Genomic DNA, 27,775 nt, shown 5'->3' on the forward strand with positions numbered 1-27,775 from the left:
TATGTTATCATCGAGTCTCTATCATTTGATGTTGCCTTTGGATTTTCAAGGATAGAGTTTGATCTGTGTCTTCGATGGGTGCAGGCCTGTCAAAGGCATGCGGATGTGGCAAGAGAGTGTAACCACGCACCTAATTTTACAGATCACTGATGGCTGGCAGCCCAGGACAAGGGCATCAGCAAACGTGGCACTTTGCCTGCCTATGACCCATTACCAGCCCCAAGGTCGATGATGATCCAAGGGCAGGCCTCTTTGACAACTTTGCTCATAATACATCTTTTGTTTTAGTTTTTCCAATTAGGGGAAATTTAGCACGGCTAATCTACCTACTCTGCAAATCTTTTGGGTTGTGAAGATGAGACTAATGCGGACACAGGGAGAATGGGAAAACCCCACACAGACAGTGACCCGGGGCCGGGATCGAACCTGATCCATTGGGCAGGAGATACAAAAGTCTGAGAACACGCACAAATAGATTCAAAGACAGCTTCTTCCCCGCTGTTACCAGATTCCTAAACAACTCTCTTATGGACTGATCTGATTAATACTACATTCCTGTATGCTTCACCTGATGCCAGTGTCTAGGTATTTACATTATGCACCTTGTGTTGCCCTATTACATCTGTTCTTTTCTTTTCATGTCCTAAATGTTCTGTTTAAGCTGCACGCAGAAAAATACTTTTCGCTGTACCTCGGTACACGAGACAATAAACAAATCTAATCCAATCCAATCCTCAGAGCTGTGAGGCAGCAATATTAACCACTGTACTACCGTACCCCCCACTCTTAACATACTTAACATGGAATGGGAGGAAGGGCAGGAACAACGTCTCTCAATTGTTCACCAGTTACTTGCTTTACTCATCCTGAGAATGCTTAGGAATTGCCTGATATTGCTACTAGATGCTCAAAGTATGCTGTTGATAGCGTTTTAATCAGAGCGCAAGTAGAATTTGCAAATCCACAATGGAGGAAGCTACCTGTGCAGTGACCGTGCGAAAATGTCTTTACAAATCTTATCATTCACTGAAAATAATACACAAAGTTCTTCTCTAATATGTCTAATTAAAATGTTCCCAACCCTCAAAACTAGTCAGCCGCAAAACCCCAGCAATGTCACAACATCAAATAAATCAATACGTAATAGCATTACTTAATGTGATTAAGCACGTACTGTTATATTTGTTCATGCATCGAGCACAAAAACAATTTAGTGGCATCACTAAAAATATTAAATCAGGCCTATCTTCTGCATCTAATTTAAATTGGCAGAACCTCTATCAGCTTCATTTAATAAATAATTTAATTTCCCACACAATTCAAAGGATATCTAGTGCATCCACTTGCAAGATTTCTCATTCTAGGCTCCATTAACACAGCAATTGTTTTACAAACACCCTGGAGTAAAATAGTAGCTTTGTGCTGAGACCACAGTTAAAAGATTTACATGTCCAAATACAAAGCAGTAAAAAGCCGGGAGATATAGTTGGGTATCCACTTAGCTGAAAATCATTGTACAATTCTATCGTGGTGATAAAATAATTATTATGTGAAGATAGTGATATCAAAAATCTTACAAAGGTTTTGCCAAAATGAATGAGCTGCTATGTGAACTGGACTATCTCTCTTTCTCTCTCTGTCTCTCACATATTCATGGAACATGCTGGCATGAAATACCATGCTGGTTGCGAGAGGTCATTTTCTTCTTGAGACACACTTCAACATTCTTTCGAAAAAGTTTAAGATCTAAACTTGGTTCAAAAGCCAATTACCCTGCACAGTTTAGTTTGCCGTCTGCAAGATATACTGTAGACAGGAAACACCAGGAGATCTGTAATTGTTCACGTTCTCACTGATCCAAAGTTTCACATTACTTCAGTCCAACATTCAATATGTCCACTTTGCAGATTGTAATGATGTGGTGATATCATACATACTACTTTCCATTGTTAACACTCATTACTGCTGAACTTAAGATTATGCTTTTATGGAGCAGGTGTTTAGTAGTGATTGATGATGGAATTGGAAATTCATGTAAGGTATTTTTATAATGCTCATAATCCAACTGTCATCGATCTTTGTTTTCTTGCTTTACGTTTATGGGGGCTCCATTCAGCATCTTGCCTAACCTTTAGTTATAAAGGTTTCAGTTTTCTCTGACCAGTGTGTATCATAGAATCATAGAATGTACAGTGCAGAAGGAGGCCATTCGGCCCATCAAGTCTGCACCGGCCTCTGAAAAGAGCACCCCACCCATGTCCACACTTCCAACCTATCCCCGTAACCCAGTCACCCCACCTAACCTTTTTGGACACGAAGGGCAATTTAGCATGGCCAATCCACCTAACCTGCAGATCTTTGTACTGATGGGAATAGCACTGTAATATGGCCCAGCTGGCCTTGCCTTGCTCTCAGTTGCTAAGCTGTCTGAAAACAGTAATTATGGAATAATGATACGCTGAGATTATATCCAACAAAATGCAGGTTGTTTGGTAATAGTTGCTTTTTTGCATCAGCGATACGAACAATAAAATAGGCACCACACAGATCAAATAACATTCAATAATTGATAATAGTTGCACTTGATTTTGCATATTTAGTTCCAAAAGCTGCATGTTCAACATTTAAAATGTGACACATGTTAACATTTGCAAACTCAGCTTTGTACCAGAATTAAAATAAAGCCAGTATAATATGGAAACTCAACAAAAACAATTCTTGAGGTTTAGAATGCTGGATGCAGTATTAATAACTTTTTTATTTTAATTGGATCATTGCTAATGCAGTGAACAGAGGCATTTTCACACATACACATTGATGTCAGAGTTACTAATACTGCACAGCATGATTTCAATGCCTCAGAGATTATAGTGAACACAATTATCGGTAGAATGCACTGTGCTATCTCTTAGTAAGTGACATTTTAATTTAACATTTTAATGTGCCTTAAATTTAGATATTCCTCATTTTCAAAGCCTACAGTTGAAGCTAACTGGGCAATGGTGTTAGGAAATTATAGTTAACTTGCAATCTTTTTTGTCTTACTTGACTCAGCGTAACGTGAGTCACTTAGACAGTGACTTTAGTATTTTTTCAATGGCAAATACATTGCTATTGATGTAGCAGCAAACATGAACTGCTGTTAAAGGACTCACGGGATGTGGGCATCGCTGGCTGGCCAGCATTTATTGCCCACCCCGAATTGCCCCGAGAAGGTGGTGGTGAGCTGCCTTCTTGTAGCGCTGCAGTCCATGTAGTGTAGGTGCACCCACAGTTTCTAACGTTCTACAAAACACATCCAACATCAAACTCATGGGTTTTCTTTTCTTTTAGCCTTAAAAAAATCTTTCTATCGCCTCTGTTTCTCCTGAATAATGATTCTGCCTTGCCACCCTGATGAAGCTGTTGAGACTTAATTTGTTTCAGTCACGTACATTTTCCTCACACCCCAGAGATTTTAACAGTGACTTTAAAATCACTGTAGAGGTAATTTTTCTGGTGACAGTGGCAAAAGTTGCTGACCCTTTATTTTGTTGAGGTGTTGTAGTATAAAAGTGTTCCTGCACTGCCATTACAGTTCCATCAATTGTCCAGATATCTAGGGGCCAATTTCAGAAAAGTATTCATCAAAAAAAAATAAGGACACAAATAGCGCCTGAATACCTTTCAATAAATTCCATAAAGTCCAAAAAATTATGTAACATGAAGAAACAAATTTTAAATAACTGTTCAATACTGTTATTTTAGATCACAGAGGTTTCAAAAAAATGAACAAAAAAACAAACACTAAATTATGACTAAATTCCTCTTTTTGTGGGTCGTAGTGATATTAAGTTATCAAATATGGACCATTGTCTGTCAACTCATTTGTGTTGTATCATATTTTTGCCTCTGAATTTTCAGTGGGAGCTGTTGTTGAGCCGTCCTAATTCAGACTTCTTAAACACAAAACTAATACATTCAGCGATATCAAAAATTATTGGATATTTTTAAAAAAATGAATTGGATGGGAAGTTAAAATGATGACGCCTGAAACAAGAATCCAACTGCTTCAAACCCATGGGACACTAGTTTTAACGGCTATTTTAACACAGGCCCTCAGATTCACTCACGGAAATCTATTAAAGAAGTGACATGCCTTCTTTTAAATAGGATTTCTCTTTTTAACTTATGTTAGTTGGGTTTCGTGGGCCTTGGGAAAACCAACAGGTAAAAGGAAGTGAAGAGCTGGATCCATCAGCTTAGCACACTACTTGCAGGCCAGGAGGAGCTGTCTCAACCCAGCTTTGCCACTTCCATGATTCCCCCTCCAATTCCCATCATCGCTATCCCAGCTCCCGCCACCATCCTGATCTTGCACTGACCCCTATCCACACCCAATCTCTGAGTATCTGGTGATCAACAGAAACTGAACTGGACTAGCCATATAAAAACTTTGGCTACAAGAGCAGGTCAGGAGCTAGGAACTCTGTGATGAGTAACTCACCTCCTGACCCCCCAAAGCCCCCAACATTTACAAGGCACAAGTCAGGAGTGTGATGGAACATCCCCACTTGCCTGGATGAGTGCAGCTCTAACAACACTTAAGAAGCTCAACATGATCCAGGATAAAGCAGCTCACTTGATTGGCATCTCATCCACAACCATTCAATCCTCCCACCACTGACACACTGGCAGGAAGCGCACTATCTACAAAATGCACTGCAACGACTCACACAAGGTTCCTTAGAAGCACCATGCAAATCCACAATCACTACCATCTAGAAGGACAAGGGCATCAGATACATGGGAACACCATGACCTAGAAGTTCCCCTCCAAGTCACTCAACATCCTCATTTGGAAATAAATCACCATTCCGTCATTGTCTTTGGGTCAAAATCTTGGAGCTCCCTCCCTATCAGCACTGTAAGTGCACCTACGCCACATAGAATGCAGAAGTCCAAGAAGGTGGCTCACCACCATCTTCTTAATGACAATTAAGGATGGGCAACAAATGCAGGCCTAGCCAGCAACGCCCACATCACATAAATTAATTTTTAAAAATTGGAGTTTGGTTTCCTGACTAAAACTCTGCTCCCCACTCTGTAGCCTGGAACCCCCCCCCCCCTCCCCCCCAACATCAACACCTGCCACAATCTCAACATCAACAGCTCCCAAACTTCGTCATAGAAAATAATAATAATCTTTATTATTGTCACAAGTAGGCTTACATTAACACTGCAATGAAGTTACTGTGAAAATCCCCTGGTCGACACACTCTGGCACCTGTTTGGGTACACAGAGGGAGAATTCAGAATGTCCAATTCACCTAACAAGCACATCTTTCGGGACTTGTGGGAGGAAAGGGGGGTGGGCAGTGAGGCTAGTATGGCAGGGGGGTGGGCACGGGAGCAATAGGTCAGAAGGTGAGAGCATTGAGGGAGAAATAGGGAATAGGGACAGTGTGGCTCTGAGGCAGCGCAGACGGGGAGAAGTTGCTGAACACAGCGGGTCTGGTGGCCTGAAGTGCATATGTTTTAATGCAAGGAGCATTACGGGTAAGGCAGATGAACTTAGAGCTTGGATTACTACTTGGAACTATGATGTTGTTGCCATTACAGAGACCTGGTTGAGGGAAGGGCAGGATTGGCAGCTAAACGTTCCAGGATTTAGATGTTTCAGGCGGGATAGAGGGGGATGTAAAAGGGGAGGCGGAGTTGCGCTACTTGTTCAGGAGAGTATCACAGCTATACAGCGAGAGGACACCTCAGAGGGCAGTGAGGCTATATGGGTAGAGATCAGGAATAAGAAGGGTGCAGTTACAATGTTGGGGGTATACTACAGGCCTCCCAACAGCCAGCGGGAGATAGAGGAGCAGATAGGTAGACAGATTTTGGAAAAGAGTAAAAACAACAGGGTTGTGGTGATGGGAGACTTCAACTTCCCCAATATTGACTGGGACTCACTTAGTGCCAGGGGCTTAGACGGGGCAGAGTTTGTAAGGAGCATCCAGGAGGGCTTCTTAAAACAATATGTAAACAGTCCAACTAGGGAAGGGGCGGTACTGGACCTGGTATTGGGGAATGAGCCCGGCCAGGTGGTAGATGTTTCAGTAGGGGAGCATTTCGGTAACAGTGACCACAATTCAGTAAGTTTTAAAGTACTGGTGGACAAGGATAAGAGTGGTCCTAGGATGAATGTGCTAAACTGGGGGAAGGCTAATTATAACAATATTAGGCGGGAACTGAAGAACATAGATTGGGGGCGGATGTTTGAGGGCAAATCAACATCTGACATGTGGGAGGCTTTCAAGTGTCAGTTGAAAGGAATACAGGACAGGCATGTTCCTGTGAGGAAGAAAGATAAATACGGCAATTTTCGGGAACCTTGGATGACGAGTGATATTGTAGGCCTCGTCAAAAAGAAAAAGGAGGCATTTGTCAGGGCTAAAAGGCTGGGAACAGACGAAGCCTGTGTGGCATATAAGGAAAGTAGGAAGGAACTTAAGCAAGGAGTCAGGAGGGCTAGAAGGGGTCATGAAAAGTCATTGGCAAATAGGGTTAAGGAAAATCCCAAGGCTTTTTACACTTACATAAAAAGCAAGAGGGTAGCCAGGGAAAGGGTTGGCCCACTGAAGGATAGGCAAGGGAATCTATGTGTGGAGCCAGAGGAAATGGGCGAGGTACTAAATGAATACTTTGCATCAGTATTCACCAAAGAGAAGGAATTGGTAGATGTTGAGTCTGGAGAAGGGGGTGTAGATAGCCTGGGTCACATTGTGATCCAAAAAGACGAGGTGTTGGGTGTCTTAAAAAATATTAAGGTAGATAAGTCCCCAGGGCCGGATGGGATCTACCCCAGAATACTGAAGGAGGCTGGAGAGGAAATTGCTGAGGCCTTGACAGAAATCTTTGGATCCTCGCTGTCTTCAGGGGATGTCCCGGAGGACTGGAGAATAGCCAATGTTGTTCCTCTGTTTAAGAAGGGTGGCAGGGATAATCCCGGGAACTACAGGCCGGTGAGCCTTACTTCAGTGGTAGGGAAATTACTGGAGAGAATTCTTCGAGACAGGATCTACTCCCATTTGGAAGCAAATGGACGTATTAGTGAGAGGCAGCACGGTTTTGTGAAGGGGAGGTCGTGTCTCACTAACTTGATAGAGTTTTTCGAGGAGGTCACTAAGATGATTGATGCAGGTAGGGCAGTAGATGTTGTCTATATGGACTTCAGTAAGGCCTTTGACAAGGTCCCTCATGGTAGACTAGTACAAAAGGTGAAGTCACACGGGATCAGGGGTGAACTGGCAAGGTGGATACAGAACTGGCTAGGCCATAGAAGGCAGAGGGTAGCAATGGAGGGATGCTTTTCTAATTGGAGGGCTGTGACCAGTGGTGTTCCACAGGGATCAGTGCTGGGACCTTTGCTCTTTGTAGTATATATAAATGATTTGGAGGAAAATGTAACTGGTCTGATTAGTAAGTTTGCAGACGACACAAAGGTTGGTGGAATTGCGGATAGCGATGAGGACTGTCTGAGGATACAGCAGGATTTAGATTGTCTGGAGACTTGGGCGGAGAGATGGCAGATGGAGTTTAACCTGGACAAATGTGAGGTAATGCATTTTGGAAGGGCTAATGCAGGTAGGGAATATACAGTGAATGGTAGAACCCTCAAGAGTATTGAAAGTCAAAGAGATCTAGGAGTACAGGTCCACAGATCACTGAAAGGGGCTACACAGGTGGAGAAGGTAGTCAAGAAGGCATACGGCATGCTTGCCTTCATTGGCCGGGGCATTGAGTATAAGAATTGGCAAGTCATGTTGCAGCTGTATAGAACCTTAGTTAGGCCACACTTGGAGTATAGTGTTCAATTCTGGTCGCCACACTACCAGAAGGATGTGGAGGCTTTAGAGAGGGTGCAGAAGAGATTTACCAGAATGTTGCCTGGTATGGAGGGCATAAGCTATGAGGAGCGATTGAATAAACTCGGTTTGTTCTCACTGGAACGAAGGAGGTTGAGGGGCGACCTGATAGAGGTATACAAAATTATGAGGGGCATAGACAGAGTGGATAGTCAGAGGCTTTTCCCCAGGGTAGAGGGGTCAATTACTAGGGGGCATAGGTTTAAGGTGAGAGGGGCAAAGTTTAGAGTAGATGTACGAGGCAAGTTTTTTACGCAGAGGGTAGTGGGTGCCTGGAACTCACTACCGGAGGAGGTAGTGGAGGCAGGGACGATAGGGACATTTAAGGGGCATCTTGACAAATATATGAATAGGATGGGAATAGAAGGATACGGACCCAGGAAGTGTAGAAGATTGTAGTTTAGTCGGGCAGTATGGTCGGCACGGGCTTGGAGGGCCGAAGGGCCTGTTCCTGTGCTGTACATTTCTTTGTTCTTTGTTCTTTGTTCTTTGAAACCGGAGCACCTGGAGGAAACCCACACCTACACAGGGAGAACCACTGTGCTACCTTGCCACCCCTATGTTGGGGCCATTGATTTTTTAGACTTGATGTTTTATCCATGCCTTGAAACAACTACAAAACATAATAAAACCAGCCTTTCTCTTATGGTAACAAAGTTGAAATATTGACAATAGGTAAGGATTAACATAACAAGCACACGTACTGTGCAATAAATGTGAAGCACATTGGTTCTAAGCATGGCCCAGCTCTGACTATTAAACATTCTCCATTGAAAACAGCAGCTACTCAGTACTGGCTCTCTTTAAGTTCATACATTTATGTTTCTGCTTTTTACATCCTCATAATTTATTTTTCTCATCCCTGGCAGGCATAGCTCACTGTCACAAATATCTCTCCTTGATTTGAGTAGTTTTTCTGCTGTTTTCCACATAGATTTTCTTTCTGATCCAGATGAGCACATTCCACATAACCAGAAAGGTTATCTTCCTACTCCAGGCTGCCATTCACTGCGATTATGCACTTCTGAGCCCAGGCACTTGCATTTCAAATTCCCATACAGTTTCCCTTCTGGGTCATTAGCAGTGATTCTTTCTGGTTGCACACAACCCTACTTCTTACTTTAAGCAACTACTCCTCACAGACCCAGGCTCACAGATTTAGTTTTGTCCTAGGGGGATGCACTTTCTTGGCTAATGTCTTTTTCTGGTCTGGGAGAGAGTTTAAGATCATAAGCAGCTTTTCCAAAATCTCACTCGAGGTCATTGTGCATTGAACAGTGATCACATAAGCAATGTCAATCTTTGTTCAAACCTCTCCGAATTATTCCTTTACTCCAGTTCGAACATAACTCTCCAACGCAAAAACGTGGAACATGCAGCACGGACCAAATCTTAACAAAATACATTACACACAAAAGATTTGATTTCCTATAAGTTATGAGGACAGGTCACATGTGGAAACATTTTCTTGTTCAGTTGGTCTTTGAGGAATAGTCTCTCTTTGAGGGTGGGATGGCGGCACAGTGGCACAGTGATTAGCACTGTTGCCTTACAGCAGCAGGGACCTGGGTGCAATTCAGGCCTTGGGTAATTATGTAGAGTTAGTACATTCTTCCCGTGTCTGCGTGGGTTTCCTCCGGGTGCTCCTGTTTCCTCCCACAGTCCAAAGATGTGCAGGTTAGGTGGATTGGCCATGATAAATTGCCCCTTAGTGTCCAGGGATGTGCAGTTTAGGTGGACTAATGGGATTATGGGGTAGGGTGCTCTTTAAGAGGGTTGGTGCAGACTTGATGGGCCGAATGGCTTCCTTCTGAATTATAGGAATTCTATGGTTCTATTATATGAATAAGCTGCTTAAACTTTGCTGCAATATCAAACTAAGAGCAAAGAAGATAAAAATGAATCAAATCATGATATTTTCATTCTACTTTTGAGGCCAAAATTTTCTGTTAAGCACCATAGCTTCTGCTTAAGAGAATGCTACCAATCTTCATATATACTTAGTGGAAAGTAAACTGACCATTTTGGATAGCATTTCATCAATACATTTTTTTCGTTCATGGGATGTGGGTGTCGTGGGCCAGCATTTGTTGTCCATTCCTCAGGGCATTTAAAAGTCAACCACATTGCTGTGGACCTGGAGCCATATGTAGGCCAGACCAGGTCAGGCCAACAGATTTCCTTCTCTACATTAGTTGACCAGATGTTTTTTTTTTTGATGACAATCAACAAAGTTTTCATGGTCATCATTAGACTTTTAATTTCAGATATTTATTGAATTCAAATTTTACCATCTGCCATGGTGGAAATTGAACACAGGTCAGAGCATTATTACCCTGGGTCTCTGGATTACACCATTACACCACTGCCTCCCCATGGTAAATTACATTTAGTATTGGAATTTAAAAAAAAACTGAATGATATCACACATTTGAAAGAATGCCCTCAATTTTGTAAAATGTGGATTGAAATGAAGCAATGTGAATTTGCTCTACAAATGGGAACATTTTCATTACTTGGTAAATTGGTTGAGTGTTCTAATGATAATTTACACAAAAAGTGCCCAAGTGTAAGTTTATCTTTTCTTCAAATTTTGAATAGCTTGAGATAAATTAATCCTGAATCCTTTAGTTCGTGGAACTATGAGGAAAATGTCTGAATCCTGCCGGAGAAGAATCATGGCCCAGAGTTTTCACTTTGGGCACAATTGGCAAACAGGGCACAAATTGCATTGAAAATTGCACTGGTTTTCCAAAACTAAGTTACGGTTCAAGTTGCTGTTCAGGCCCTTTTGCATGTCAAAATCACAAACTTAACTTCATCATAAAATGCAGCGCAAATGGGCAACTTTCTCAAATGTAATGATGTAATTGTTTTATTTTTCTTGCATCTAAAGTATTCCTTGGTGTATTTCAGAGTGGTAACTCTATGATGTGGATGAAAAAGGATTTATCACAAAAAATACGTTTAGCACAGCACCTGGTGTGAGTAACTAGATCTTAAATAACTGAAAGTGCCTTTAAAAAGAACTATACAAACCACTTACCAGTTTCATTGGTATACAGTAGCCAGTCCATGTATAAATTAAGTTATTTTGATGTTTGAAAACATTTAAAAGACATCTATTAGTGCCCCTGGGTCTAAAATTGCAACTTAATATGATACCCGCCTTGAAAGCCTGCAAATTGGCACAATTATCAAAAGTGTATCGTGCTCATTACTTCTAACTGTGACATGGCTAGTTCTGTGGGGAGGGCTAAGTTCCAGTGCAATATTTTTTAAACCAGTGCAAAAAAAGGCAGAAACATAACTTTTCCTTCAGATTCCGTGATCTTTTGTGTTGGTTTGGTTGATTTTGTGGGAATTGCATTGGAAACATCCGTCCTCTCATTTTGCCCCACCTTCTTATTCAGCTATTCCACTGACATTCGTATTACGTGAGAACTTTCTTGTTTGTTTTAAGTGAAATCTGAATATATGGGCTACCAAGTGAAAGATTAGATAAATCTTCAAAGAACAAGCTGCACATATATGGTAAGAATCAATATACCTGTCACTGAGCCTGCCCTCGGGATCATCACATTCTATGTTCTTTGATCCTTTATAAATTAACAGGGCTGCAACAATCAACTGAAGTATGATGGAGATGCACTGCAAAAACAACAAATATTAACATTGGATAAAACATGTACAGCAGTGTGTGACAATGTCGAAAACCCATTATATCATTTAACATTCATCACGCCAGATATAATAATGGTTTAACATTGAAACATACTTTCATTTAGCACAATGCCCTTGAAGCATTTTTAAATGTACCATTGTTCTGTTTTAGAATGGATTGTGTTTTTCTGTCCACACATTTCTTACAAATAAACAGCTTGAGAGGGAACGGATTGTCTTATTTGACAATTTAATTCATTTTTAAAAGGTTGTTCAACAAACGTTGAATAACTGAACCCCCTACTACTTCAAACCTCTCAATAAATAATAGAACCAACTCAAGTTTTTAAAAAAATTTGTCTGGTGATGTGCGTGATACTGCCAAGGCTGCATTGATTACCCATCCATAAATGCCATTGTAGTTGTTTTTTCCATTGATTGAAATTCCCCGGCAATCCAGGGGGATTAAGAGTTGGGCCTGTAGCACAGGACTGAAGCCAGGTAGATCAGAACGGGTAAGGGTGCTAATTTCCTGCCCTGAGGAATACAACAATCCAGCAGCTATGACGATCACTTTTTTGGTTTGATCCCACAAATGTAGGATTTTACTAAATTCAATTCCACAATTTGCTGTGATGGGTTTTGGAATTATGACTTTGCTTTACCAATAGTCATTATATGACCACAAATGTGGTTTACAATGACATAATGTTAAATTCATAGTTTGCAGAAAAAAAGTGATTTTCTTTCAATATTTGTACCACCACATTCAATGGATCCTAAACAGTGGGTCCTAAAGCCACATCAACAGCATTATATAATAGAGTTTTTCACATACACACCAACAGAACAAATAGGAAATAGTAAAACTGGATTCCTGGGCCTTGTTGCAGGAGATGTTTCATCTGTGATGCGTTTGCAGTAAATAGAGCTATATCTAGAAAGCCCTGAGCAATGGTCTTTGTTCTGGCATATGTGTTGATGTTCCTTATTACCTGGAACACAAAATAGACAGTAAATACAGTGTATCATTTCAGAATTTAGTTGAAATAGTAGTCTAAAGAATTTGGAACAGAATCCAAACTCACTGCAATAAAACACCTTAAACTATGTTTCTTCTTTTACCCAAACGTACTTAAATGGCCGATTTCATTCGGGTGCGATTTAATGAAAATGTTTCTGAGTGTGGTAACGAGTGGGAAATGCAGCGAGCTCCCTGACACTCGGCCCGGCAAGACCGTCACCGCTATAAAACGTTAATTGGTCCAATTAATGAGGTCCCATTGGATTCTTGCCGTAAATCATGGTTCACCGGCTGATTTGCTTGGGAGCGTACCTGCCAGCTGCCCACTAAGAAGTTATGGCAGCACTTAAACCGCTTCTGCACTGCCAAGCCCACTCCGCTCGCAGCCAGGCCACCATGGAGTCCAGCCTCCTGCTTTGGTGACACCGACCTGGGCCGACTGTTGGACGCGGTGGAGGCCGGATAGGATGTCCTGTTCCCCGAGGTTCCAGGAGTATCAGCCACAGGCCAGCCACCACCGCCTGGGAGGAAGTGGCAGTGGCCATCAGTTCGGGGAGTGTGACCAGGAGGACCTCCATAGGGCCACTCGGGTGAGTTTGCACGGGACGCCCGATGCTCCCCCCCCCACCATATACTCTCCTCTCCCATACTCCCCACCCCCACCCCCATTTGGCCCATTCCCCCAAACCCCCTCCCATAGCTCCCATTCCCCCACATTCCCCCCGCCCCCACAAGTAACCACGTGTATGGCTAACGATCTCACCACAGGAGAAGTTGGCCCACAACCTATGGGAAAGGGCCCAGATTGGTGACGGGGTGCCGGTCATCAGAGTCCTCACTCCCAATGAGGAATGGGCCCTAGAGGTGCTGGGAGTGGCAGAAGACAAATCTGTCACCAATGTGGAGGTCGGGGCATGTCGCAGAGTGAGGATCCACTGGCAGCCACCCAGGTGACCTGTCAAACGTTAGTTGTTAATGCCGGACAGACTGAACCATCCTTCCCACTGACAGATGAGGCCACGTCTTATGTGAAGCGGGCGAGGATGAAGGCCTCCCTCACTCTCTGGGCTTTCCGGACCCTCGCCGCTGCCACTTGTCGTCCATCCTCTGGCTGGTCCCGTGGGTCCTCCCTGGGCTTGTCCTTCAGCCGCTCCTGGTCCGGCGCCTCCTCGTCCTGATCCTCCTCAGAGGGGGCCACATTTTCCTCCCTCTCCACCTCCATCACGCCGCCCCTCTGCTGGGTATGGAGAGCACCATAATGTGGGCAACCCTCTGGGAGGTGTATTGGAGAGCACCAGCAAAGCGGTCGAGGCACCGGAACCGCATTTTGAGCAGTCAATGCATCGCTCAATGACAGCCCAGGTGGCCTCATGGGCCTCGTCGTATCGGGTCTCCGCATTGGTCACCAGCCTCCATACTGGCGTCATTATCCAGGTCCTAAGTGGATACCTTTTAACCCCAAGAGCCAACCGGTCATCCTGGGGTGGTCTTCGAAGAGGCCGGGGATGTCTGACTGCACACTCCCCGGGAAGCATGCTTACACCTGCATGATCCTCATCTGGTGGTCGCACAAGAGCTGGGTGATCAGGGAGTGGAAACCCTTTCTGTGATGTAGAGCACTCCCTGTTGAGTCGATGAGTGCAAGGCGACATGTGTGCCATCTATTAGCCCCTGGATCTGGGGAATCCCATCAATGGAGGAGAATCCTGTTGTCTGGGCATCTTGGTGGGCATGGTCCATGTCAAAGTTTATATCGTTAGCTGCCCAGGCAAACAGGACATCTGTGACCTCACGGATGCACTTGTGGGCTGTAGCTTATGAGTTATGATACAAGACCCTACTCGAGTCCTGGAATGATCCTGAGGTGTAGAGGTTCAATGCCGCGGTGACATTGACAGCCACCAAATTAACAATAGCCTTCAGCCATGCAGCCAGAGGCCTCCATGATCAGTGGGAGTTATGGGTGGTCAGTGGGGCAGACAGACAGGAGCTGGGGTTGCTCTGGGAATGCGTACACATGATTCAGGAGTGGGCATGGCAGACCCTTGGGCGATTAGACCCCCCCCAGCCTAGACCATGGGCGACCATCCCCCTGCTCCGTGACCTCCACCCCCATTGTGGCCCACCCCGACAGATGCCGGCCCCCCATTTGCTCCCCCATCCCTTCCAAGCATAGGGTCAGCAAACCTAGTGCCCCCAGGTTTATTGCCTGTGAGCGAAGATGGCTACTCACCTCCTCGGGTCCCCGCAGAAGCTCCTCCGCCGGTTTTTAAAAAGGAGTACTAATCGGCCCCAGTGTGACCCCTTGCTGGGGAGACTGTTAAATCTTGGGAGGCCGTTAGATAGGGGGTCGCTCCCGTTAATGGTATGGAGATAGGCCTTAAGTGATTATTGGCCTCTAGCCATGCTAAAAGCGAGATCTGGATTTCGTCAAGGGGAGCAGACCAGTTAGATTACAAATGGATTAGCGCCCGGCATGGGTCTCGTTTTTCGCCTTTCCCGCTATTTAATGGCCTCATCGTGCTCGCTTAAGTGCAACGTGGCCATTAAATCGCGCCTATAGAGTCCACTCATAAGATGGCAGCAGTGCACAGTTTTGGTTTAATGTCATTAGCATGAATGAACGAAAGCTGATCATGATACATCTATAATATTCATTCATTGACACTGCTTAAGCCGCAAATGATAATGGAAAGTTCTGAAATGTTACTATGGAATGTAAAAATATTGGTGTAAAGTGGGTGAATCACAAATTTGAAAATGCCATTTTACTCATAGAAACATATGACTCAGGAACAGGAGTAAACTGCTCCATCGAAGCTTCTCCGGCATTCAATGAGATGTGGGTTGATGGGCAGCACGGTAGCATTGTGGATAGCACAATTACTTCACAGCTCCAGGGTCCCAGGTTCGATTCCGGCTTGGGTCACTGTCTGTGCGGAGTCTGCACATCCTCCCCGTGTGTGCGTGGGTTTCCTCCGGGTGCTATGGTTTCCTCCCACAGTCCAAAGATGTGCAGGTTAGGTGGATTGGCCATGATAAATTGCCCTTAGTGTTCAAAATTGCCCTTGGTGTAGGGTGGGGTTACTGGGTTATGGGGATAGGGTGGAAGTGTGGGTTTGGGTCGGGTGCTCTTTCCAAGAGCCGGTGTAGACTCGATGGGCCAAATGGCCTCCTTCTGCACTGTAAATTCTATGATTCTATGATCTGGTTGTGGTCTGAACTCCACTTTGCCATCTGCTCCCATAACCCTTTACTCTCTTGTCTGTCAAAAATCTGCCCCACTCTGCCTTGAATAAATTCAATGATCCATCCTCCACTGCTCCCTGAGGAAGACCCTTTGTGAGAAAGAAACTCTTCACTTCTCTGCCTTAAGCGATTGGCCTCTGATTTTTAAATTCTGGTAGCAATTCTCTGGAAAAATTTCAAAGAGTGGTAGCAAGCGGAAATTGCCACGAGCATCCCGGCGCTCGGCCCAGTGAGGCCGGCAACGCAATTCAACATTAATTGGCCCACTTAACAAAGCCTCTCGGGCTTCTCGTCACAAATGAAGACTTGCCAGCTGATTCGCCGGGTCTGCGCTCGCTAGCCTCGTGCTAACAAGGTCGATCAGCAATTAAGCTGCACTTACTCAGCCAACCCCAGCCAGCTCGCAATAATGGCGCCCAGGAGACCGGCCCCAAGATTCGGAGATGCTGATCTGGGGAGGCTGCTAGACAGCGTGGAGACCAGGAGGGATGTCCTGTTCCCCCGAGGGTCCCAGGGAGTCAGCCACTAGGCAGCCAGTGCTGCCTGGGATGAGGTGGCGGCTGTCGTCAGATCGGCAAGTGTGACCAGGAGGACTGACCTTCAGTGCCATAAGAAGGTCAATAATCTACACCAGGCAGCATGAGTGAGTAGACACCACTGCCGCCCCCTCACCTACCCCCCAATAAAGGGAGCATCCACCCCACAACTCCAAATGTGAACCCCAACCCTTCTTCCACCCCCCACTTCCCTCAAGCTCCACCCCAACCCCTTCTTCGCACCCCCTCTCCCACCATTGTGAACCACGCGTATGGCTAACGATGCCCTCTCTGTGTCTCCTCAGGAAAGGTTCTCCCATAATCGTCGAGGGAGGACCCAGATTTGTGGAGTGGTGCCGGACATACGAATCCTCAGCTCCTTCGAGGAGCGGGTCCTGGATGTGACTGGGGTGACCGAGGACAGATCGGTCAGCCACGCGGAGGCTGGTGGATGCCGGAGAGGTGAGGAACCACTGGGCTCCACTCGTAGGACCTTTCAAACGTGAATAGTGATTGCCTTACTGGCTGACCCATCCCTCCCACTAACCACATCTCCATTCTCCCGCAGATCCTCCAGCCGGCTGCACTGGCCCATCCCGGCGGCACCCTCTCCTGACTCCGAGGAGAACATCTTGGAGGAGAGCTTCGAGGATGCCGCCGTAGTCGCATCACAGCTGTCATCCCCACCTTCCACCAGCGCAGATACACACACCTCAGTGGGACATGTTAGTGAACAGATTTCTGGGGCACAATCTGGTGAGCACCACACCGCTGGTGATACAGATCAGGTGGCGGTAGGAACCCTCCAGGTGAGACAGCAGTCGGAGGGCTGCCGGATCCCAGGACCCAGCTGGGTCCCAGACAGATGCTGAGCCTGTGGTGCAGAGGTACCCGGTGCTGATAGAGTCGATAGGGATCAACCTGGACGTTCAGAAGGAGATGTCAGCATCACTGCAGCAGATCCACAGCCACTTGGAGGAGTCCCAGAGGCTATGGGCGCAGGAGATGGCGCCGGCAATGAGTGGCACCGAGGCCAACACTGCTAGGGTGGTGACCACAGTGAAGAGCCTGGTGCACGATGTCGACACCATGAGTGAAGGTGTCCAAGGCGTCGGGCAGTCGGCGACGACCATGACTGTGGGTCTCAGCAGAATGTCCGACTCACCGGAGGATGTCACCTAGTACTAGGCTGACCTTGATGAGGTTCAGTGGGACATGTCCCGCTCTCAGGTGGGCATGGCCAATGCGCTGCAGAGCTCGTCCCAGTCGCAGGTGGGTACGGCTGAGGCACTGCAGAGCGTGGCCCAGTCACTGAGGAGAATCGCCGAGGGTGTCGGCACTGTGGTGCAGACCATGGGCAACCACCAGGGCTGGCAGAGCCAGATGATGCAGGGGCAGCCGGGGCTCGAACCAGGTGCCTCTCCATCCCAAAGTGAACCCCAGGGCCTTATGAGCACCGATTGGTAGGAGGGACCGCTGGATGGCAGGCTGGACCCGTTCCATGGAGTGGCGACAGTGGCCACCAGCTCTCCCACATTCCAGCCGTCTGATGAGGCTGCATCGCGAAGTTAGCACACGGGACAGGGCGGCATGGCTCTGCGTGTGCTGCTGACAAGTGAGCCGGGGTTCTCTGGCCCCAGATCCCCCAGAGGACATCCGCCAGGGGCATCGAAAGCCACGGGTCGAGGTAAGCAGCTGGCTGCCTCCACCTCTGATGTGCATCCTGTGGAAACACCAAGACATAGTGGTAATGCTAGGAGGGCCGAGCACGTTGAGGATCACTGTGGGCACAGGGTTATGGGGGAGGGGGTGGGGGGATAGGTAGGAGGTGGGGAGGCGAAGTGGGGGTTGGCGGGGTGGAGGGGGGGCGGGTGGCACCATCGGGAGTGGGGTTTGTACAACTTTTCGTACAACCATTATGAAGTCTATATGACTTCCTTCCACAGTGCCGGCTGTCCCCCGGACCTTTTGCCAATCTCTCCAGGCATCTCCCCCCCCCCCCCATTCTCCCCCATGGCACTCACCCAACCTCCGGCCATGGGCATGGCCCTGGAGCTGCGCCCCATCCCCTGGGTGTTCAGATGTGTGTGTGGTGTTGCCTCCTGCAGTGTTCAGGCACAGTGTCCAGGCATCAGGCTGTGATTGGGATGCTAGGGAATGATAACCACATGCTACATGACCCACCCACCCACGGGAATCCACTTGGCATGTGTACAGTGCTCACTTCACCACGACTGCCAATTCCCTATCAGCAATAGCTTTCAGCCGCGCAGTCAGAGGCTCAGCAGTCGGTGGGGGTTATGGGTGGTCATTGAGGTAGACAGGCAGGGACAAGGGTTGCCCCCAGAACGGACACACATGATCCAGATGTTGGCATGTTGGTGCCACGAGTGGTTGCCCACTGGTTGCCCCCTCAGCGCACCCCCAACCCCCATTGTGACCCACCCATGTGGATGGTCCCCTACCCCCAGCCAAAGGTCACTCACTTCGTACCGAGCACTGGGGTGGCAAACCCATCACCCCCGGGCTCTTTGCCTGTGAGCAAAGGTGGCTACTCACCTCCTCGGCTCCCCACAGAGGCCCTTCTGCCAGGTTCACGTTTTACAAAAGGATTGCTAATCGGCACCAGCGTGACCACTTGCTGGGGTGGCCGCTGAATGATGGGAGGCCATTGGATATGGGGTGGCTCTTGTTAATTGTAAGGAAATGGGGCTTAAGTGGTGATAATTAGTTTCTCACCATACTACGGCAAGATCCCGATTTTGCCTACAGGAACGGGCCGGTTGCATCGCAAATTGGCGTCTGGCGCGGATCTCGTTTTTGGCCTCCCCCACTAATCACCGGCCAAGCGCGAGCATAACGATGCCAGAGAATCGCGCCCTAAGTTTTGTTGTTCTAGAGTGGGATTCTCTGGCCTCCCTCTGGGCGTGTTTCTCATCAGTGGGAGGCAGTGCGTCGTTCGCTGGCACCGCAATTCCCTTCTCCTGCCGCTGTCAATGGGAATTCTCATTGAAGCAATCCCGTGCCACCGGGAAACCCTCGTGCAGGGATGCGCTGTTGGCGGGACCAGAGAATCCCGCTGCCAGCGAACGGCCGGAAAATTCCGCTCCTAGATTCTCCAACAAGTTGAAACATCCTCCTGGTATCCACCCTATCAAATCCTCTCAGGATTCTCTCCATTTCAGTAAGATCATCTCTCATTCTTCTGAACTCCAATAGATATAGGCCCAACCTGTTCAACCTTTCTTCATAAGATAAGCCCCTCAGCCCAGGAATGAATCCAGTGAACATTCTCTAAGCTGCTTCTAATGAAATTATAGCTTTTTTCAAACAAGGAAATCAAAACTGTATTCCAGATGTTGTCTCACCAACGGCCTTTACAGTTGCAGTAAAACGTCCTTACTTTTACATTCTATTCAACTTGCAAGGCCCTGCCTGGAAAACCTTTGAAGATAACGGAGAAGCAAAAACACGTGAGTAAGTGACTGCGAATGAGAGCTTTCAAGATCAGACTTTCTTCCACAACATGATTTCCGGTGTAATTTCAGCACAGGAGGATTTTTGTGCCCCTAAAGGAGTTTTTAAAAAAAATTTAGAGTATCCAATTCATTTTTTCCAATTAAGGGGCAATTTAGCGTGGCTAATCCACCTAGCCTGCACATCTTTGGGTTGTGGGGGCAAAACCCATACAAACATGAGGAGAATGTGCAAACTCCACACGGACAGTGACCCAGAGCTGGAATCGAACCTGGGACCTTGGCACCGTGAGGCAGCCGTGCTAACAACTGCGCCACCGTGCTACACCGAGTTGGCACTAATCTCTGGTGTCAGACAATTATAAATATTTTTGGTGTTGCTTGATCTAAACTTGAGAGTGCATCATTTGAGGAGTTGGGAGGAAGGGGAAAAGTAATAGGCATTAATTATTGCTGTGATATCCGGTAGCATCTTAAAGCCCCAGGCAGCCTCTCCAACTGCAAACATATTGTAGCTCCACTAAGGATGTGGCATTTTAACCTATTCTTTAAGTTTGTGCTGTTGCCAATTATGCAGTTTGAGCCTCCCAATTACCAAGCAATACTGGAAATATGTTTTTTACAAGTGTAAATTATATCCAGCATTACCGAGGTGGTAGTGATGGGAGATATAATGCATGATGTAAATGTCAGTCCAACCTCATTTAAAAATGTTGAGTTCACCCTGTGCCAGTCAAGTCTCCTGCAGATGTTCACACCTTGAGCCCGCAGATGGCTGCTTGGAAACAAGGACTGGCCTCTGAAGATGAAGCTGCTGAAACCTGTGAGGAACCCTATTGCTGACATGTAGGAAAGGTACAACAGAAGCCACACGAGCATCACGATAATAAGTGAGCAAACAATTGTGATGTTGAGGATGTCACTGAGGAGCCTGGAGCCTTTCAGCGCGCAGTGGTCAGGTTTTACAGAATGGTAGTGATCTGATGCGCTTGCACAACATGGTCCAGCAGGACTAGAGCCCCAGCAGGAAAAATTGATGAACTACTTCAATGGAGGAGAAACAGAAGGTGGATGTGGTGAGGGTACTAGCTGCTGCACACATAGCTGCCAGGGATGCCAAGGGCAGCCTCATTCAGCATGTCACATCTAAACAGGCAGTGCAATCATATGGCTCGCAAACCTTGAACCCATTGTTCTCCACTTACCCAGCCCCCAAAACAAGGCAGTCAGTCCCACAATGAACAATGAATCTCTCTTGTCAACACCCAGTCTCGCCTTTTACTCTTGTCCCACCATTCTTCACAAGACCACTTAACAGGCAGCAGGCAAAACAGATGGAACAATGGAGCAGTGAAATAAATGTTATGGTGCATAACAATTAGTCAGAAATATGACAATAGGCAGCATGGTGGCGCAATGGTTAGCACTGCTGCCTCACAGCGCTGTGGTCCGAGGTTCGATCCCAGCTCTGGGTCACTGACTGTGCAGAGTTTGCACGTTCTCCCTGTGTTTGCGTGGGTTTTGCCCCCACAACCCAAAAATGTGCAGGGTGGGTGGATTGGCCATGCTAAAGTGCCCCTTAATTGGAAAAAATGAATTGGGTACTCTAAATTTATGAAAAAAAAAGAAATGTGACAGTAGGGGTGGCATGGTGGTGCAGTGGTTAGCACTGCTCCCTCCTGGTGCCAAGGACCTGGATTTGATCCCAGCCCTCAATCACTGTCCCTGTGAAGTTTGCACATTTTCCTTGTGTCTGGATGGGTCTCATCCCCACAACCTAAAAGATGTGCCGGGCAGGTGGATTGACCACGCAAAATTGCCACTTAATTGGAAAAAAAAAGTGACAGTTAAACAGGAAGTGAAACAACAAATGTAATACCCTTGTGCAACTACAAATCCTTTATCTTCCTTTTCTTAGTATTTAGTATTCTTAGTATTCTTAGCATCTACATGATTCTACCACTATGACTTCAGCAGAGTTAGAGGCAGGCTGTTCATATTCCTGCTGTAAATACTCAGATGCTTGTGACCAATGTCCTCCAGGTTTTGGAGCCTTTGGGCACCTCTCAAAGATTGCCCAATTGCACCTTTGTATGAACAAACCTGGCTGCCAGGAGAGAAGACAGCATGTGAGGCTCTATCTCAGCAGGGTGCAAGGGAACCTTCTGAGGGATGCTTGTTTGCCCTGTGGTAGATGAAAGACATGAATTAGAACTGACAAGGTGAGAAGGTTCCAAGTCTTCGTCATGCAGATGTTCATAGCTGGAAGAGCCATCTCTCCACCTCCAATGACCACCATGAAGGAACCCAACTAATATATAAAAGATAAGAGAGGCAAGAATAGACATTGGATCACTGGAAAATGATGCTGGAAATGAATTAATAGGAAACAAAGAAATGGCAGAGGAACTGAACAGTTATTTTGCATCAGCCTTCACGGTGGAAAACACCAGTGGGATGCCAGGGCTCCAGGAGAATCAGGGGGTAGAGGCGAGCATAGTGGCCACAATAAAGGAGAAGGTTCTGGGGAAACTGAAAGGTCTGAAGGTGGATAAATCACCTGGACGAGATGGAGTACACCCCAGGGTTCTAAAGGAGATAGCTGAGGAGATTGTGGAGGCATTAGTGGTGATCTTTCAGGAATCACTGGAGGAAGGAAGGGTCCCAGAGGACTGGGAAGTGGCTAATGTAACATCCCTGTTTAAGATGGGAGGGAGGCAGAAGACAGGAAATTATAGTCCGGTAGCCTGACTTCGGTCATTGGTAAGATTTTTGAGTCCATTATTAAGGATGAGAATGCGGAGTACTTGGAAGTGCATGATGAAATAAGACTGAGTCAGCACGGTTCGTCAAGGGGAGGTCATGCCTGACAAATTTGTTAGAACTGAGGGCACGGCTTCTAAGTTTGCAGATGATAAAAAGAAATGCAGAGGGACAGGTAGTATTGAGGAAGCAGGTGGGCTGCAGAAGGACTTGGACAGGCTCGGAGAGCGGGCAAAGAAGTGGCAGATGGAATACAATGTCGAAAACTGTGAGGTTATGCACTTCGGTAGGAAGAATGGAGGCATAGACTATTTTCTAAATGCAAAAAGGCTTCAAAAATCAGAAGCACAAAGGGACTTAGGAGTCCTAGTTCAAGATTCTCTTAAGGTTAACGTGCAGGTTCTGTCGGCACTTAGGAAGGCAAACACAATTATGGCATTCATGTTGAGTGGGCTAAAATACAAGAGCAGGGATGTACTACTGAGGCTGCATAAGGCTCTGGTCAGATCCCATTTGGAGTATTGTAGCAGTTTTGGGCCCCATTTCTAAGGAAGGATGTGTTGCTTGGAAAAGGTCCAGAGGAGGTCCATAAGAATGATCCCTGGAATGAAGAGCTTGTCATATGAGGAGCGGTTGAGAACTCTGGGTCTGTACTCGTTGGAGTTTGGAAGGATGAGGGGGAATCTTATTGAAACTTACAGGATACAGAGAGGCCTAGATAGAGTGGACGTAGAGAGGATGTTTCCACTAGTAGGAAAAACTAGAACCCGAGGCCATGGCCTCAGACTGAAGGGACAATCCTTTAAAAGCGAGATGTGAAGGAAGTTCTTCAGCCAAAGGGTGGTGAATCTGTGGAACTCTTTGCCGCAGAGGGCTGTGGAGGCCAAATCACTGAGTGTCTTTAAGACAGAGATAGATAGGTTCTTGATTAAGAACAAAGAACGAAGAACAAAGAAAAATTACAACACAGGAACAGGCCCTTCGGCCCTCCAAGCCTGCGCCGATCCAGATCCTCGATCTAAAATTGTTGCCTATTTTCTAAGGATCTGTACCCCTCTGCTCCCTGCCCATTCATGTATCTGTCTAGATACATCTTAAATGACGCTATTGTGCCCGCCTCTACCACCTCTGCCGGCAATGCGTTCCAGGAACCCACCAACCTCTGCGTAAAGAACTTTCCACGCATAGCTCCCTTAAACTTTTCCCCTCTCACCTTGAACTCGTGACCCCTAGTAATTGAGTCGCCCACTCTGGGAAAAATCTTCTTGCTATCTACCCTGTCTATACCTCTCATGATTTTGTAGACCTCAATGAGGACCCCCTCAACCTCCGTCTTTCTAATGAAAATAATCCTAATCTACTCAATCTCTCTTCATAGCTAGAGCCCTCTATACCAGGCAACATCCTGGCGAACCTCCTCTGCACCTTCTCCAAAGCATCCACATCCTTTTAGTAATGTGGCGACCAGAACTGTAACATGACCTGCCAACTCTTGTACTCAATACCCCTTCCGATGAAGGAAACATGTCGTATGCCTTCATGACTACTCTATCGACCTGCGCAGCCACCTTCAGGGTACAATGGACCTGAACACCCAGATCGCTCTGTACAACAATTTTCCCCAGGGCTTTTTCATTTACCGTATAGTTCGCTCTTGAATTGGATCTTCCAAAATGCATCACCTCGCATTTTCCCGGATTGAACTCCATCTGCCATTTCTCCGCCCAACTCTCCAATCTATCTATATTCTTCTGTATTCTCTGACAGTCCCTTTCACTATCTGCTACTCCACCAATCTTAGTGTCATCTGCAAACTTGCTAATCAGACCACCTATACTTTCCTCCAGATCATTTATGTATATCACAAACAACAGTGGTCCTAGCACGGATCCCTGTGGAACACCACTAGTCACCTTTCTCCATTTTGAGACACTCCCTTCCACCACTACTCTCTGTCTCCTGTTGCCCAGCCAGTTCTTTATCCATCTAGCTAGTACACCCTGGACCCCATGAGACTTCACTTTCTCCATCAGCCTACCATGGGTAACCTTATCAAATGCCTTACTGAAGTCCATGCATATGACATTTACAGCCCTTCCCTCATCAATCAACTTTGTCACTTTCTCAAAAAATTCTATTAAGTTGGTAAGACATGACATTCCCTGCACAAAACCATTTTGCCTTTCACTGATAAGCCCATTTTCTTCCAAATGGGAATAGATCCTATCCCTCAGTATCTTCTCCAGCAGCTTCCCTACCACTGATGTCAGGCTCACCGGTCTATAATTATCTGAATTATCCCTGCTACACTTCTTAAACAAGGGGACAACATTAGCAGTTCTCCAGTCCTCCGGTACCTCACTCATGTTCAAGGATGCTGCAAAGATATCTGTTAAGGCCCCAGCTATTTCCTCTCTCACTTCCCTTAGTAACCTGGGATAGATCCCATCCGGACCTGGGGACTTGTCCACCTTAATGCCTTTTAGAATACCCAACACATCCTCCCTCCTTATGCCGACCTGACCTAGAGTAATCAAACATCTATCCCTAACCTCAACATCCGTCATGTCCGTCTCCTCGGTGAATACCGATGCAAAGTACTCGTTAAGAATCTCACCCATTTTCTCTGACTCCACGCATAACTTTCCTCCTTTGTCCTTGAGTGGGCCAACCCTTTCTCTAGTTACCCTCTTGCTCCTTATATATGAATAAAAGGCTTTGGGATTTTCCTTAACCCTGTTTGCTAAAGATATTTCATGACCCCTTTTAGCCCTCTTGATTCCTCATTTCAGATTGTTCCTACATTCCCGATATTCTTCCAAAGCTTCGTCTGTCTTCAGTTGCCTAGACCTTATGTATGCTTCCTTTTTCCTCTTAGCTCGTCTCACAATTTCACCTGTCATCCATGGTTCCCTAATCTTGCCATTTCTATCCCTCACTTTCACAGGGACATGTCTGTCCTGCACTCTAATCAACCTCTCTTTAAATGCCTCCCACGTATCAAATGTGGATTTATCTTCAAACAGCTGCTCCCAATCCATATTCCACAGCTCCTGCCGAATTTTGGTATAGTTGGCCTTCCCCCAATTTAGCATTCTTCCTTTAGGACCACTCTCGTCTTTGTCCATGAGTATTCTAAAACTTACGGAATTGTGATCACTATTCCCAAAGTAATCCCCGACTGAAACTTCAACCACCTGGCCGGGCTCATTCCCCAACACCAGGTCCAGTATGGCCCCTTCCTGAGTTGGACTATTTACATACTGCTCTAGAAAATCCTCCTGGATGCTCCTTACAAATTCTGCTCCATCTAGACCTCTGACACTAAGTGTATCCCAGTCAATGTTGGGAAAATTAAAATCTCCTATCACCACCACCCTGTTGCTCCTGCATCTTTCCATAATCTGTTTACATATTTGTACCTCTATCTCACGCTCACTGTTTGGAGGTCTGTAGTACAGCCCCAACATCGTTACCGCACTCTTCCTATTTCTGAGCTCTGCCCATATCGCCTCACTGCTCGAGTCCTCCATAGTGCCCTCCTTCAGCACAGCTGTGATATCCTCTCTGACCAGTAATGCAACTCCTCCACCCCATTTACCTCCCTCTCTATCCCGCCTGAAGCATCGATATCCTTGGATATTTAGTTGCCAATCATGCTCTTCCCTCAACCAAATCTCAGTAATAGCAATAACATCATACTCCCAGGTACTAATCCAAGCCCTAAATTCATCTGCCTTACCTACTACACTTCTTGCATTAAAACAAATGCACCTCAGACCACCAGTCCCTTTGTGTTCATCATCTGCTCCCTGCCTACTCTTCCAGTCCGGCCCAGGTGAAGATCATCCAATTTGTAGTAGTCCCACCTCCCCCAGAACCGGTCCCAATGTCCCAAAAATCTGAATCCCTCCCTCCTGCACCATCTCTCAAGCCACGCATTCATCCTACCTATTCTTTCATTTCTGATCTGACTACCACGTGGCACTGATAGCAATCCTAAGATTACTACCTCTGAGATCCGACTTTTTAACTTGGCTCCTAACTCCCTAAATTCTGCTTTTAGGACCTCATCACGTTTTTTACCTATATAATTGGTGCCTATATGCACCACGACAACTGGCTGTTCACCCTCCCCCTTCAGAATGTTCTGCAGCCGATCTGAGACATCCGTGACCCGTGCACCTGGGAGGCAACATACCATTCGGGAGTCTCATTTTCGACCACAGAACCGCCTATCTACTCCCCTTACAATTGAATCCCCTATGACTATAGCCCTTCCACTCTTTTTCCCGCCCTTCTGTACAACAGAGCCAGCCACGGTGCCATGAACCTGGCTACTGCTGCCTTCCCCTGGTGAGCCATCTCCCCCAACAGTATCCAAAATGGTATACCTGTTTTGGAGGGAGATGACCGCAGGGGACACCTGCACTGCCTTCCTGCTTTTTCTCTGCCTTTTGGTCACCCATTCCCTTTCTCCCTCAGCAATCCTAATCTGTGGTGTGACCAATTCGCTAAACGTGCTATCCACGACTTCCTCAGCATCGCGAATGCTCCAAAGTGAGTCCATCTGCAGCATTAATAACGGGATCAGGGGTTTTGGGGAGCAGGTTGGAGAATGGGGGTAAGAAACATATCAGCCATGATTAAATGGCGGCGCTTTCTCGATGAGCCGAATGACTTAAGTCTGCTCCTATGTCTTATGGTCTTATGGTCTAACCACCATGGTTTCCTCCCCCATAGCTACTGGTATGGAGATGATTTGAGGTACAACACCCAGCTTCTACCTCTCTCTTGCCTTCTGTATTCTCTTCCGCTGTGAAATCTATGACTGTGAGAATATTTTGAAAGGATGGATAGACAGCATTTGTAGCGAGTCACTGTGAGGGATGTGTACGACACTGCAATAAGATTAAGATGAGTGTCAGTCATGGCTAGTCACATGGATGTCAGTCATGGCTAGTCACATGGACTCATCAAAGAGGAGTGGGTCTACCAGTAAGGTGTGTTCATCTGAGGAGCAGTGATGTGTGGCAAAAGGCTCAAGAAAGGTGAGTGAGGGCTGTGGGGGGGTCAGGATGGGATAGGGTTTTACCAGAAGGTGCTACGTCACTCATTTTTCCTGCCCTGATTAAATCATTGTACCTCTTGTGGTATTGTACC

General features: G+C 46.4%; 1 protein-coding gene across 1 annotated transcript in view; it reads right to left on the minus strand.

The window, feature by feature from the left end:
• Window positions 1-27,775, minus strand: part of LOC140384820 (ninjurin-1-like) — a 66,928-nt gene that overhangs the window by 1,213 nt on the left and 37,940 nt on the right. Inside the window, exons 2-3 of the mRNA XM_072466791.1 lie at window positions 12,407-12,559; window positions 11,452-11,552 (exon numbers count right to left, since the gene is read on the minus strand). Coding sequence (XP_072322892.1) covers window positions 11,452-11,552; window positions 12,407-12,559 — 254 coding nt within the window. The remainder of the gene's footprint in view (window positions 1-11,451; window positions 11,553-12,406; window positions 12,560-27,775) is intronic.

Source organism: Scyliorhinus torazame, chromosome 10 (genome assembly GCF_047496885.1).
Source record: "Scyliorhinus torazame isolate Kashiwa2021f chromosome 10, sScyTor2.1, whole genome shotgun sequence".
NCBI lineage: Eukaryota > Metazoa > Chordata > Chondrichthyes > Carcharhiniformes > Scyliorhinidae > Scyliorhinus > Scyliorhinus torazame.